This window comes from Bombus affinis, chromosome 4 (assembly GCF_024516045.1).
Source record: "Bombus affinis isolate iyBomAffi1 chromosome 4, iyBomAffi1.2, whole genome shotgun sequence".
NCBI classification, from domain to species: domain Eukaryota; kingdom Metazoa; phylum Arthropoda; class Insecta; order Hymenoptera; family Apidae; genus Bombus; species Bombus affinis.
The window spans coordinates 15,868,078-15,881,290 of NC_066347.1; the positions used below are offsets into that span (position 1 = coordinate 15,868,078).

The window sequence follows — 13,213 nt, forward strand, 5'->3', positions numbered from 1 at the left end:
GACGTTGTACATAACCTAAATGTGCTCCCGCAATTATTCGAATACTTGTAGAAATCGTTTATAAATATATTATGTGTATTATACAAAATATGTTAAAATTTCTGATACTGTAATAAGATTTGACTATCATAATTACATAGGTAAAGTTTGAAACAAATCTGATAATGTGATATAGAGCAATGAGTCATAGAAGCTATAAGATATTTTTTAGCGCAACTAAGTACATATTTCCCAAAGATCATAAAAATATCCTGCGGTCAGTTATTTATTATATTGAAATAACCTTGACATATTCAGCAACACCGTTTTTAGCACTTATACGCTCTACATTTATGCTACATACTAACTCATGTTACATATGACTAATATAACGTACAATAATAATGTATTGGAAGTAAATATCTTACAACTTCTACACACATTCTCGGATTAATTTCAATTCTTTTCGATGCAAACATGAAAATTGGTTGTGTCTCATTACATGATGATGAAATTCTCAAATATTTTATATAACACGTATATACGATGAAAACATAACATATAGAATATACAATACACATACATAATACATATATTTTATACGGCAAATGCAAAAATATATAAGTATGTACATACATACTTTCATAAGCTATTATTTCTAGGAAGAAAAATTTGCAGGAGACGATCGATATTTCGAATACGTATCTTCAACGTTTCTACCATTCGTCAAACAATCCGAAGGTATATGCGACGCGAGACAAAACGGTTGAGCTGTGTGCTCAGATGAAATTCGTGAAAAGGAAAATAAACAAGCATAACGTTGCAGCTGTTCAAAGACACCTATACGTCCGGTTGAAGGAAGGGAACCTATTACCGGACACAGCAGTGCACGGGCAAGTCACGAAGGAAGTTATCACGAATCTCGCTTAATCGCCATTAAGATCCTTAATCACGCGATCTCCGTGATTCTTTTCCCTCGTGATCGTTATCGCGACATGGTCAAGTACCGACGCGCGTGCTGCACTCTGCAACTTAAAGGATTTCCCACAGTAACCCGCGCATTAACGAAATTACGGTTTATCGACGGGAACCAATAGCGTAGCGTGCGACTTGGCTACGTGATGCGCGCGCGTGTGTGCGCAGGCACGTGTCATCGATAAATGGTTGACACTTTATTCGGTTAATTAACATTTAAGCAAAAAATTATGATGAACGATAACGTTAATAAGCGATACTGGTTGATGGGCTATTATACCGTAACGTCTAGTATGTACTAGGTATGTAAATATCGATACAAGTACTATAGTTGATTTATAAGAAGGTCAAGCAGTTAATCGATATTATTAAGGTTTAATACTTAAATATTCAAATATTTATAACGCATACACATCGTCGGTATAATAGTAAATAAACAACACCATTTTCCCTTTCTACTTATTTTCTTCCTTGTATTATTACAGTTAATCGTATATCTAATAAGTTTATTGGCCGTTAAAGTAATGTATATGGAAATGCCATGGTAAAAGAAGAAAAATGCATAGTAACAGATCTAAGAAGCCGACCAACGAAGAAAGTAGCGAGTAAAACGTGTCGATTGTCTGGATGATTTAATGAGCCATGTACGGTTGATTCGCGATTACCCCCTCCCCCGCCGCCGCTTGTAGCTAACTCCCATTCCCGCTACCGTCGTATCTCTTTCCAGTAATTTACTTCGCAGCTGTGTCGCATCGAAGGTGCTGCCAGTGGTACTGCTTATTAAACTGAGAAAGAGCGAAACTCGTCACTGACTTCTTTCAAATTAGTTTAATAGACGCCGGTTAACGGTTAACCCTACAATGCTTCATATTTTCGTGTTACGATCTCGTTCTCGTTTTAACGAACTAAATCATTTTCATCGTTTTAAGAAATACTTTAGTATAAAATTAGACTTGAAATTGAGCACGTTATCAACAATTTTATTTAATGATTTGCAAAAAGTTAAGGAGTGTTTCAAAGACAGAGAAACGTAATTGAAACGAAAATAACCCGAAAGACACAAGATTAAACAGGTGCTGCAATGTTCTGACGGTCGAAAGATCGTCTTATCGTTTAAAACATCAGGCCGATTAAAATCAGATTTAACCAGACGACATGTACCCGCAACTACGTCGTTTTCGAACACGTAATTTCCGGCGCATCGCGAAAAGCTATTGAAATCTGCTAACATTTCTATAATTACCGGCCATTTGAGTTGGCAACGAACTGAGCAAAGCAACTGAAAGCAATTATCAAGGTTAATGTTACACGGTACCGTGTTGTTGATAAGTTCGCCTATACGATGATGCTACCACCATGTGACAATGTATATAAACGATACAAAGTAAATTAATGACACTATTTTCGAAAACGGAAAACATCAACACGGTTTGTTGATGGTTTCTGTACAAAAGGTTACCCTTATAGGTTGTCATTTCATATGGAGAATTATATCGCACGTCGTTAAACAAATAATAAACCGGGCTATCGGCTATAATTGCCGACTATCACGATTTTGAACAATTAGCATTTCACGAGAACAGAATCGACGGTGAAGCGTTTGTGTTTACACAAAAATCTATCGCGAACACGTTAAACGACGCGGCAAACAATAATTTCTCCCATTGGCAACAGACGAATCGGGAATGGTCAATAGAAAAAGCTGTCAGTAAATAATACCTCTACTCGTGACTCCTTTCCTGCTTCTTGCGTTTCGTTTTCTCAGGAGATACGTCCTTAATCCACCTTGGCACTATGCGAAAAAATATAACCGACACACACCGATGATCTCTATGCACTATCACAAACACTTCATGTATATATGTGTAGTCCAAAGAAAAAAAGAAAACGCGTGCACAGTGTCACACATATACAAATATGTACATATATCGAACGTATAAAGCGTCGAGACGAATCGCGAACGTCACAACCGCACCGTACAACGAACGACGCTCGACTGCGAGCCGGGTACCGAAGTGGATGACGGGAAACGTGTGAACGCCGCTTGCCGCCGCGGCGAACACCAATGAGCGGCTACTAACACTATCTATCGCGGCAACGACACTGACACACCAATAAGGGGACACGAATATACACAAAGGAGCGGAATGCCCGTCTCTTTTCTTTTCATAGTCCATCCTTCTTCGACTCGTTTCTCAGTTCGTCGAGTCAAGGGCGTCGACCGACAGGGGCGATTCGTTGTTTCCTTATATCAAAGAAACCAATAATGGCAATAATGGCTAATTTCATAATAATTATGAAATTACAAGTTTTCTTCTCTTTCAATGATACGACCACAACATCCGTCGAGCAAATTCGTTCTACTGTTGAAAACGGTCCACGAAAGATCGCACCCAATGAGGCTTCTATTATCGGAAATTGTAATACCTATTTAACTTACTAATACCACGCCGCTAATGTCTTACGCTCTTGCAGCAACTTTTTACCGAAGTTTTGTCACGACTTTTTTCTTACCCGCCTAAGAGAACGAAAACAATATTCCGACTCATATTTCGCATAAGAAACAAAGCAATTTAATTTCATATAATTCTTCTACTAACTTTTAACGCGTGTTTACGCGTGTTTTTATTTTGTAATGTATGTAATCAATATGTAACGGATATCGTACTAGATCTTTTAATTCGTAGAAATATCCGGCTTTTCTGTTACATTTGCGCCCTTTGTCACGGTTGCTCGACACATAATTCCTCACTTTAAAAAAATCTTTATCGACACCCCTGCTTTTGGTTATCTCACTCGCACTCGGTACTAGTATCCTCCCAGTTGCCATCCTCCTCGCACACACACAGTAGATGCGACATATCGTGCGATCTCTGTCGCACCTCGGTGTTTCTTGATCTTCTACCTCTTCCCGCCATTTTGTGTCTCACTTATTCGTTCCATCCCCAAACTTTCGACCTCTGTCTTACAGGTGCACCGCATCATCGCTATCGTTGTTTCGCTCGCACCTATCTTTTGTCATACATATGTCTCTCGCGTTCCGTCTCTATTCATCTTCTTCACCCTCTCGTTTTCGGCTCGTCTCACTTTTAACCGTGTATACCGCGATCGTCGCGTCTGCGTTCCTTCAGCCACCGGTAGAACAACAGAGACCACCTCTCTGTGCTTGTCCTGCTTACACTTAACTGCAACGAGGCGCAGAAGGAGGAGTACCGGAACCAAGTGCCGAACGTTGCTTGTGTGTCGCGTGTACGGAGTGTCGGCAGCGCGCATAGGACAAAGACAGAGTGAGTCAAAGTGCTAGAGCCGGACAACACGAGTCAACCGGCAATGTAAGGAGAGACCTTTAGGTGGGTGCAAGTGGCGTGATAGTGTAGGTGATATTCCAAGCGTAGTTGAGAGCGTGTGTGTGCTCATCATATTACACACTGCTCATACATCGTGTCTGCTGCACTTTGAGGGCGCGAGGAGATGAATCCTCGATTCGGTTAAACGCCCGCCAACTGGGGATGTTCTAAATCAGGCTGTCTACCTGCGACTCGGCTTTCTGAAATTCCAATACCCATATTCCTCTCTCCCATCGCGCAGAATACGAAACAGTTTGTAGATGAAACACATATAATCGTAAGAATCGTGCTCGTCACAGTTAACAAGGATCTGTATGCAGATGGCGGGAATGGAGGAAAGATTCGAAACGTCGTGATATATTTTTATTAACGAGAGAATGTGGGAGTGAGTGAGTGAGTGAGAGAGAGAGAGAGAGAGAGAGAGAGAGAGAGAGAGAGAGAGAAAGACAGACAGAGTCGTAATATTAACACATCAATGACAATATGAAAATGCATTTAGTACACCTTTACGCGAGCGTTATTCTGTTTATTGACACATCAATTTCAAGAATGTAATAACCGTAAAACGTTTAGCCTCAGTAATATATAGCGGATAAATGAAATATCACGTGATTAAACGCCGACTGAAATTGCTGTTACTCCGCCCTTTGGAATCTGCTGCATTTATTGTATCGATTCGCGTACTTCGAGGAGGAAAATTATGTTATATCCACGATAGCAGTTATAAAGCGGTGAGCGCGGGTGTGATGGTGGAGGTGCAGCCAGGAGGCGAGTAAACAGCCGAAGAAAACTTTGTGGGCGGATTAGCATGGTAGGTGTCGGTGGGATATCATAAAACTAGTTTGAGAAGCACAAGGCACACCCTCCGCTGTACCGAAGGATTTCATTCCATAGGATTTCATTCAGTCCACATTGCCACGGTAGACAGACATTTTTCGAAGAGAACTCCGACAAAGTGCTTTGAAAGGACGGATTAAAAGAGAGAAAAGTTCTCTGTTACTTCGATTTTCTTTAATATGACTTTGCTCGCCATAATTTCGGAGCTCGAACTCATCCAATTAAGACCAACGAACGGTTTTTATTGCGACAGCTTGTTCGATAGCTCGGACTGTAAAGAAACAGTACTTGAACATTTGGTTAATTTACCTTTAGAACTTTTTGTCTCACTGCTTGACATGTATATATTTTAAGCGTAATTATATGTTCTATTATAAATATATAGAGTAATTAAGAAAGACAGAAACGTTATAACTTATAATCAATCGGATTTTAATATTAATAAAGAATTAATAAGTGTGTTATTTGGAATAACTAAACATGCAAACGACGTAATTAGTCCGTACAATGTAGTATACGATCTATACAATATATGTCAAAACTTTTTCCAGTTTTTTCATCTAAGAATTCTAGCATCCTTCCCACGTCTGTGCGGAACAATCACTACGTCTTCATTTTCTTCCATATCCGCATTCTACGAAGACTTCATAAGAAACAAAATTAAACTGACAAAGACACAAGTGTCTGGAAGTACTTATGGATAGTAACTTTTCTTTACAATTGTTTTCTACAAGGGATTATTTAATACTTTGTAACAGAATTTATGACAGAGCTACCTATCTACATTTAAATTGTCTTTTTACTCTAAAACGAGTATTCGGATATTTTTTGATAAACGAAAGTTAAAGAGTAATATTACAAAATAGATAATAGTAATATATATGAAAATTATATTATAGAGAAACTAGTTGTTGTTAGTCCAAAAATGACAAAGTATACTCTGGCATTCAAGTCTGTCCATTTCTCGTTAAGTTAACCACGTACGAAAGCAACATGACACATATATGCTCATTTACTTATTCCTATTCGACTGTCAGTGTCGTCGCAGAAGTATCCACGAGTGTGTTATGCGCGCTGAGCACACAGTAAACGCAGATGTACATGTACATATACAATGTCTTTCCCTCCATCTTTCTCTCTCTCTCACCCTCTTTCATTCCCACCTTTGGTGCATTGTGCTTCGGTTCTCGATCCCTCTTCCGAGCCCTTACCGCAAGCCGCAGCCCACTACACTTTTGCACGAACACGCGCGCGTTCATTATCAACGTACAACGTCGTATAACCATATTTACGTAGCGCCGGTGGTCACCCACACGGTCGCAACGTGCAATGAGGTTGCAAAGAAACGACTTGTGCACAGAAACGAAATGCTATTTGTCGGTATACACAAGAAACATGTGAAAGGGGAAGAGAGATAAATAAAGTCAGAGGAAAGGATGAAACGAGACAGAGAAAGGCCATAAATGCAATTGGAAACCTTTAGCTGATATATTCGCGGAACTTCCCGTGCCGTTTTGTAGTCAGAAAGGAAACAATGCGTTTCTTAAAATAATAAGTCGTGCCTTGGTCGCCTGCACGATTTCGTTTTACCGATACCTAAGTACGTTGTGAATGAAATAGTGGGGACTGCGTGATTTCCTACTCCGCTTCCACCGGTATTCTTGTGATAATTACGACCAATGATTAATCGTTTATTTAAACTAGCTAACAAGCTAACTCGAAAGCTCGCGTTTCTTTCTTTCTTCCTCTCTCTCTCTCTCTCTCTCTCTCACTCACTCACTCTGGAACTGTCGTTCACCGGACATCTACATAATTTCCTCTTAAATTACGTGACAGAGAAAACAACGGAGTATATAAGTAAACGTCTTTGCGTACGCACACGAAATTACTGGTTTCTTATCGCGTGACTAATAACGGAAGCAACGACGGATGTTGAAGACCATCGTAATTTCACTAGTAATTGGATCAAATACGTTGTATTACAGTTGAAAGTCGATGTCAAGAAAATCGATATGTCTTTTGTATCGCGATATACAACTGGAGCGCATGCGACGATGTATCAAAGCTGAGCAGCAACGTAAGACGATATTATGTTGATGTGAGGATAGAACAATGGAGCGTGTCTCTAGGATGTTTTAAATATAAAACTGTCGTATTTTTGCTGGAAGCATCGTTGGCACAAGTCGCCTTAAGTTGCTTCCCTAAAGAGTACTACCGTTCTTAAAGTATACCACGCTGGAATCATCTACTACCGGCGTCGTAAAAGGGTCTATATATCTAACTTGCACCACTCCGGTGAACACGAACCTCTGAAAACCTGTAAAACACGCGAACCGTCCGGATAATCATTCTTCCTACGGGGAACGACTCGCTCCTGAGCTACGTCTCTCGTCAAAGATAAAAAAAGGAACTGGTTAATGGGATAGGACGGTCTTATCTTGAGTGTTTGAAATGTTCGCGATATCGTATTTTCACAGTACCGACTACGTTCGCTCAATATTCGTATGGTAATTAAGTAGCAGAGGGATTCCTTTATCATGTCTCGTTTATACGCGTTATCAGCGTACAAACGTTACAGAATTCTTCAACTACTTCCTCCCAATAACTTATTAACCATGTTTCTTAACAATACTTCTACTCGTTTTATAACGATGGGAACGAAAACCAAACTTTGAACGTAATACTTTCCTTTCTCGATTCGATCTAAATCGCGGTAAGCAGGCCAGCTTAAAGTCTTTGTATCGTACGTTCAGATCGAGTATGTACTTATTTTCTTTTATGATGGATTTATCATTGCTTATGTTTTAATAATCCTTGCAAGCACCAATTATGCGTGCGTTACGATTGGCAAGATTGCGCGCGGAATATACATATATAATTCGAATACATAATTTAAGAAGCTTTCGTCCTATCACAATAACAAAGTTATGCTCTTCAAATAACTTCGCAGTTCTTTGGTCTGTATATCATGTCTCTCGCAATCTTACGTTTTTACCATGGCAAGACGTTGCGAACAAAGTCTTCAAAGGAAATCATAGAGTAGTTCTCTCTCGAGTTACAAAATAATGAACTTTAAGGACAAACGATATACGTCATTATGGCATATATCGTTAAACGTACGTCGTTAAATACAAAAATAAGCAAAATATACGTACGAACGTATTCGTTAGAATAACGAATCGTGAAATGTAAACATTAAATACAGAAATAAGAAAAACAAGAGAATTCTCAGAATTAAACAGTCTCTCAATGTTTACATACAATCTCTTCGAAAGTGATAAACTCTCGAACCAAACTTTAAACGCGATACGTGACAAAATAGATTTTTACAATTTTCAAATATGTAATCTTCTACACTGGTAGCAAGACTATCGTTATAAGACTCATTTCTTATTCTTCCAACTGGTTTTGTCACCGAAAATTCCAGGCTTACAAAGCTCGGTGACTCTGTTTTTCATTCCTCTGGTGAAGCTTGGTGTGACAGTACCGCTTTTATTGTGTACACCTTTTTTCCAGCTGTGCCTCTTCCATATACACTCTACACAATGTGGTAAACGCGCGCACACACGCACACACACTCACGATACTCTTTCCATCTATCAGCCATCTCATTCTGTCTCTGACCCATCTACCACCCACGTGCCCTTTTCTGTACTCATTTTTACACCGAGCTATCCTTTCGTTGTATGAACAGGCAATGCGCGAGCTGGGAAAGAAAAGAAAGCAACAAGACGAAATGCTGCCGCCTTCTCGTTTAGCTTCTCTCCATTTCGATAATTGAGGAACGTTTGGTAGCACGGCTTCGTTTTTGCGATCCCCTGAATTATGGTAATCGTACGCGTCTTTAACATTAATTTCTATAGAGTGCTGTAACACTAATGAATCTCTAGTAGGATACGAAACAATGTATTTTTATATTAATTACATACATAAAATATATTATAAATGTTAAAAAATAGAAAATACCTGAAAATCATTTTACCTTATACTATAATATTTTAGTAAGGATTTTTGAAATATATAATGACAGATTTTACAGAGATATTCTACATCTCAAATGCAATAGAAAAATAGTAATAATCACCTGATTTAAAATTTCATTTTACAATGATTGTACAAGATTGTAGTACATATATTACACGTTTTTATTATTTTACATACTGTCTCAATGAAAGATAAATCTAGGATCGATTATTGTAATGATTCTTTTCTTTATCTTATGACATAGACTTGTAAGCAAGTTTTGTATATATGTATGATCAAATTTTACACTCACCTTATACAGAATAATTTTCGAGCAATTGAAGGTTACAGTACAGTAGACTTTGCTGTAACTATGTACGTAAAAGCCAAAGATGTAAACCTAAAGTATGTATCGTGAATAAGATACAAAGTAATACATATTTTGATTTCCCAACCTTTATATATGTGATTCCTGTTCATCGTTATACATAAATGAGCCTACCTATTAAAAAATATTAAAAATATGAGTTTTTTACATATATATAAAAGTATAAATCATATAAATTGTATACATTTAAATGAAATCTACTTATTACGATAACTTCTATTTATAATTTTTATCATTAGTTTTACGTTTTATTCGTATGAAACTGCTCTAGAAAAAATATCGAAACTAACCTATTAACTACGTACATACATAGGACATGTATTGAAATGACATAAGCAGGATGTTCGACAGTGATTTATAGTTTAGGGTTAATCGTAATTATTCAGGAACAAATATCATCATTTCGTTAATAATATTCTCTTGTAAGAAAGTCGAGGTAGTGTGTTCAAAGGCTACTGACGTAAGTCTGTCGAAAGCGTTGAGACTGGAATAAAGTAAGGCCCCCGATATCGACGAAAATATAGGACGAACTAAAACGTACTTGATGCAGGAGTGCGTCACTTCGAGGCGTTAAAGTCGAGGGTGAAGTGCCGACTTAACGACTCTTTTGGCTCTCCTGTTTTACTCTTTCTCCTTTTTTTTCTGAAGGTTGCAAATCGTGTTGTCTAATGCATACAAAGTAACAACTTCAGTTATCGAATTATACAAGAAGACATATTGAAATCGAATCGTTAAAAATGTGTGCGCGAATAAAATATAAATAGTATGCAATTTATTAATTTTATTAAATGTTTTGCACATTAGGTGTATAATAATAAATTTTTGGGCGAAGAAAGTGATAGAGAATAAGACATTGTTTTGTATATAAAGTTCTTACATCTCGTTTTATATTTGTATTAAAAATTTATGTTGGTGAAAAGGTATGATTTTATGATTAAGTTCACACCAGTTCGCAAGATCACAGTTTGCATTATTTTATGATTTTTCAATGGTGAAAGATTTAATATAGTGATTACAGACTAATTATGTCTACCTAATAAAAATGTAAACACTTTGATAAATATATAAATATGAAATTATGTGCATTCAACATTTCATTTTAATGATTTTTATAAATATAACAGATATGAAAGCAATTGAATATCATTTTTACACTGAATTTTTAATTCTACATACATATATACACTCTATAATTGATTGATCAATAATCAATAAATTTGGTAACATAACCTCTATGAAAAGATATTAATAATGAATTAAAAATCATAACAAATTAAAAGTAATCAAGATACTCTTCAGTGTTTATAAATTTGTTGAAGTCTTTTAAATAAAAAAGATGACATTATTGTATTTGTATTTGATTATATTAGGAAGATACAAAGTATATTATTTGACAACAAATTTTTTGTCACTATTTTAGAAACTATACTCTAAAAAATTATAATGAATACTTTATGAATTTCATTTTCTTTATTTCGCTTTTTGCAATACATTTAAATTCAAAAAAGTGGATCTTATTTATCAACATTTTTCTCAAACCCTATATTGTGCTGTCCTCTGTTGACAAATGATCGAACTAACGCATTTTAATATAGACGAATCTAGCGCATACTTATGAAGATATCAACAAAGACAAAAAATCTTTATTCTCTGTAAATTGATATATGATAATAATATATGTCATAAAAGATACTTAATAAATCAAGTTTCATATATTACATGTTCTAATGTGCGATAGATCATTTTAAATATGACTGAACTCAAATATATTAAACTAAAAGTAAGGAAGAAAGAGAAATGGAAATAGCCAACAGCTGACACTAACACGATTGATTCAGCGTAGTTGGTAGCTTGCATTCAGTTGTTGACGAACTGTCGAAGTGAAAGTACAGGTATCGCCATCTGATGAGCAAACTAGACAAGCGTTCGCAAAACGACCGAAACAAGACACTTGAAGAGAGGAATTGATCCAATGCTTGTGTTGCATGCGCGCGTGCGTATCTAACTGTAAAATTGTTCTCATGAAGTGAGAAGCAATAGCGGTGACCGTGTATCTTTCGGGGTCTTTTTCATTCGTCTGTTATTCTCGCCGTGAGATAGATCGTTGTTCCGCATATTCGTTAAAAGATATCGCAAGTGACGAACGAGAAAAGACTATTCAACACATTTACTGTGTTTTCGAACAAAGAGGTACGTCATTCAGTACCGAGTCGAAAGAACTACGACACGAGGATCGAATAGTGTTTTCGTATTCAACGGGATTATATTATGTATGTGAAAATGGATGTTAAAAAGGTCATGTACACTGTTGTGAGAGAAGGCAAATTGGCACGCTTGAAGGTAAGGTTTTACCAGATTTTCCATATATGTAAATTTTATTTTGTGCCATAGTCACATTTTACAGTTCGCTTCGTCGTATATGCATGTCTGTCCAAAAGGAATGTTTTTTTCGTTAGGTTTCGTAAAAATATCACCCTATTTTTATTATAGATAATCGTGCTTATAAATAAATAAATTCGAACTACAAGTACGTGGATATATATTAGGATAATTAATGTAACAAACATTTTACTGGTTAGTAGCGAATAATTACGCTAATTAAATACTAATGCCTTATTTGAGAAGATATATTTTTGTACAAGAATGCGTCTATAGATTTCTTACTAAATTTGTATAAAAATATCTTAAAAATTGTATTGCTTGTACATCTTTCTAAGAGTAAGATATATTTTATATATTATCTACGATCTTGATGTTTCGAAGAAGTGAAGTTCATAGTAACCAAAAATAATTAAATCTGTGTTGCATCTATAAATTTTAAATTATAATTCTTGTTTCTTAATTTTCTAACTATACAAGCCAACGTTTTTATGTAAAAACTTTTTGTAATTTACATTCTCGTACAATGATTTATTAGAATTCATGTCAGAAAACCCCTAACAAAAAATGAATGAATTTCCGTATAAATAGTCCGACGATTAAGTTAACCTCAAAATCAGTGAATTCTATATAGAATAATTTACCCTTATTTCACTTCATTATACTCAAGACATATTCTTTCACATAATACGTATAATAGACGATCTTATTGATAAACGAAACATTTTACTTCGGTACGACGTCTAATAATATCTAAGATACTTATATATGTTAATACTTAACAAAGTTCATGTAATTTATTCAAATTTCTAGATACATAACTAAGAAATTAATGAATTATCATTACTTTATGTCGAATACTTTTATATTGAATTTAATTTCTTTTAAGTACAAATAACCATAGTCGCATTTGAACGGCGAAAGGAATTTTTGTCGAATACTTTCTCGCCCCTAAAATAAATCTACCGAGCTGAGTATGCTCTTTCTTTTTCGTTTTCCTCACGTTTTTACGTGGCCACGCACGCTTATTCGAAATAGCAACGCGCTGTTTTAATGACATCTCGTGTGCGTGCGACCGCATACATACGTGTTATGAAACTTCGAATGTGGTTGGCCTTCTACCAATTCGTGGCGTTCTCATCTTACTCGGTGACTGGCGCGCAGGACACGCAACGCGATAACAAACAAAAAAGAAAAAAAAAAAAAGGGAGAAAAATCAGATTCACCACCTTTTTGTACATAAACTTATTACAATCAAGAGAAAGAATCTTCAACTCTTTTTATTTCACATTTATCGTAGTATATGAACATGTCAAATGGTGTACAAATAAGTTAACCATTTTCT

General features: G+C 36.2%; 2 protein-coding genes across 7 annotated transcripts in view; one reads left to right on the forward strand and one right to left on the reverse strand.

Moving 5' to 3' along the window:
• LOC126915406 (protein groucho) overlaps positions 1 to 3,031 on the reverse strand; it is a 115,462-nt gene extending 112,431 nt beyond the window's left edge. For 2 of the 6 annotated variants that reach the window (XM_050720063.1, XM_050720065.1), the window contains exon 1: positions 2,674 to 3,030. The gene's annotated coding sequence lies outside the window, so the exon portion shown is untranslated. Of the gene's footprint in view, positions 1 to 2,673 lie in introns of all 6 variants that reach the window. The other 4 variants (XM_050720061.1, XM_050720062.1, XM_050720064.1 and 1 more) reach the window with 4 other exon arrangements.
• An 8,311-nt stretch (positions 3,032 to 11,342) lies between these two features.
• The window catches only part of LOC126915410 (protein fem-1 homolog CG6966), a 38,651-nt gene continuing 36,780 nt past the window's right edge, over positions 11,343 to 13,213 (forward strand). Inside the window, exon 1 of the mRNA XM_050720073.1 lies at positions 11,343 to 11,829. Coding sequence (XP_050576030.1) covers positions 11,758 to 11,829 — 72 coding nt within the window. The 5' untranslated portion in view covers positions 11,343 to 11,757. The remainder of the gene's footprint in view (positions 11,830 to 13,213) is intronic.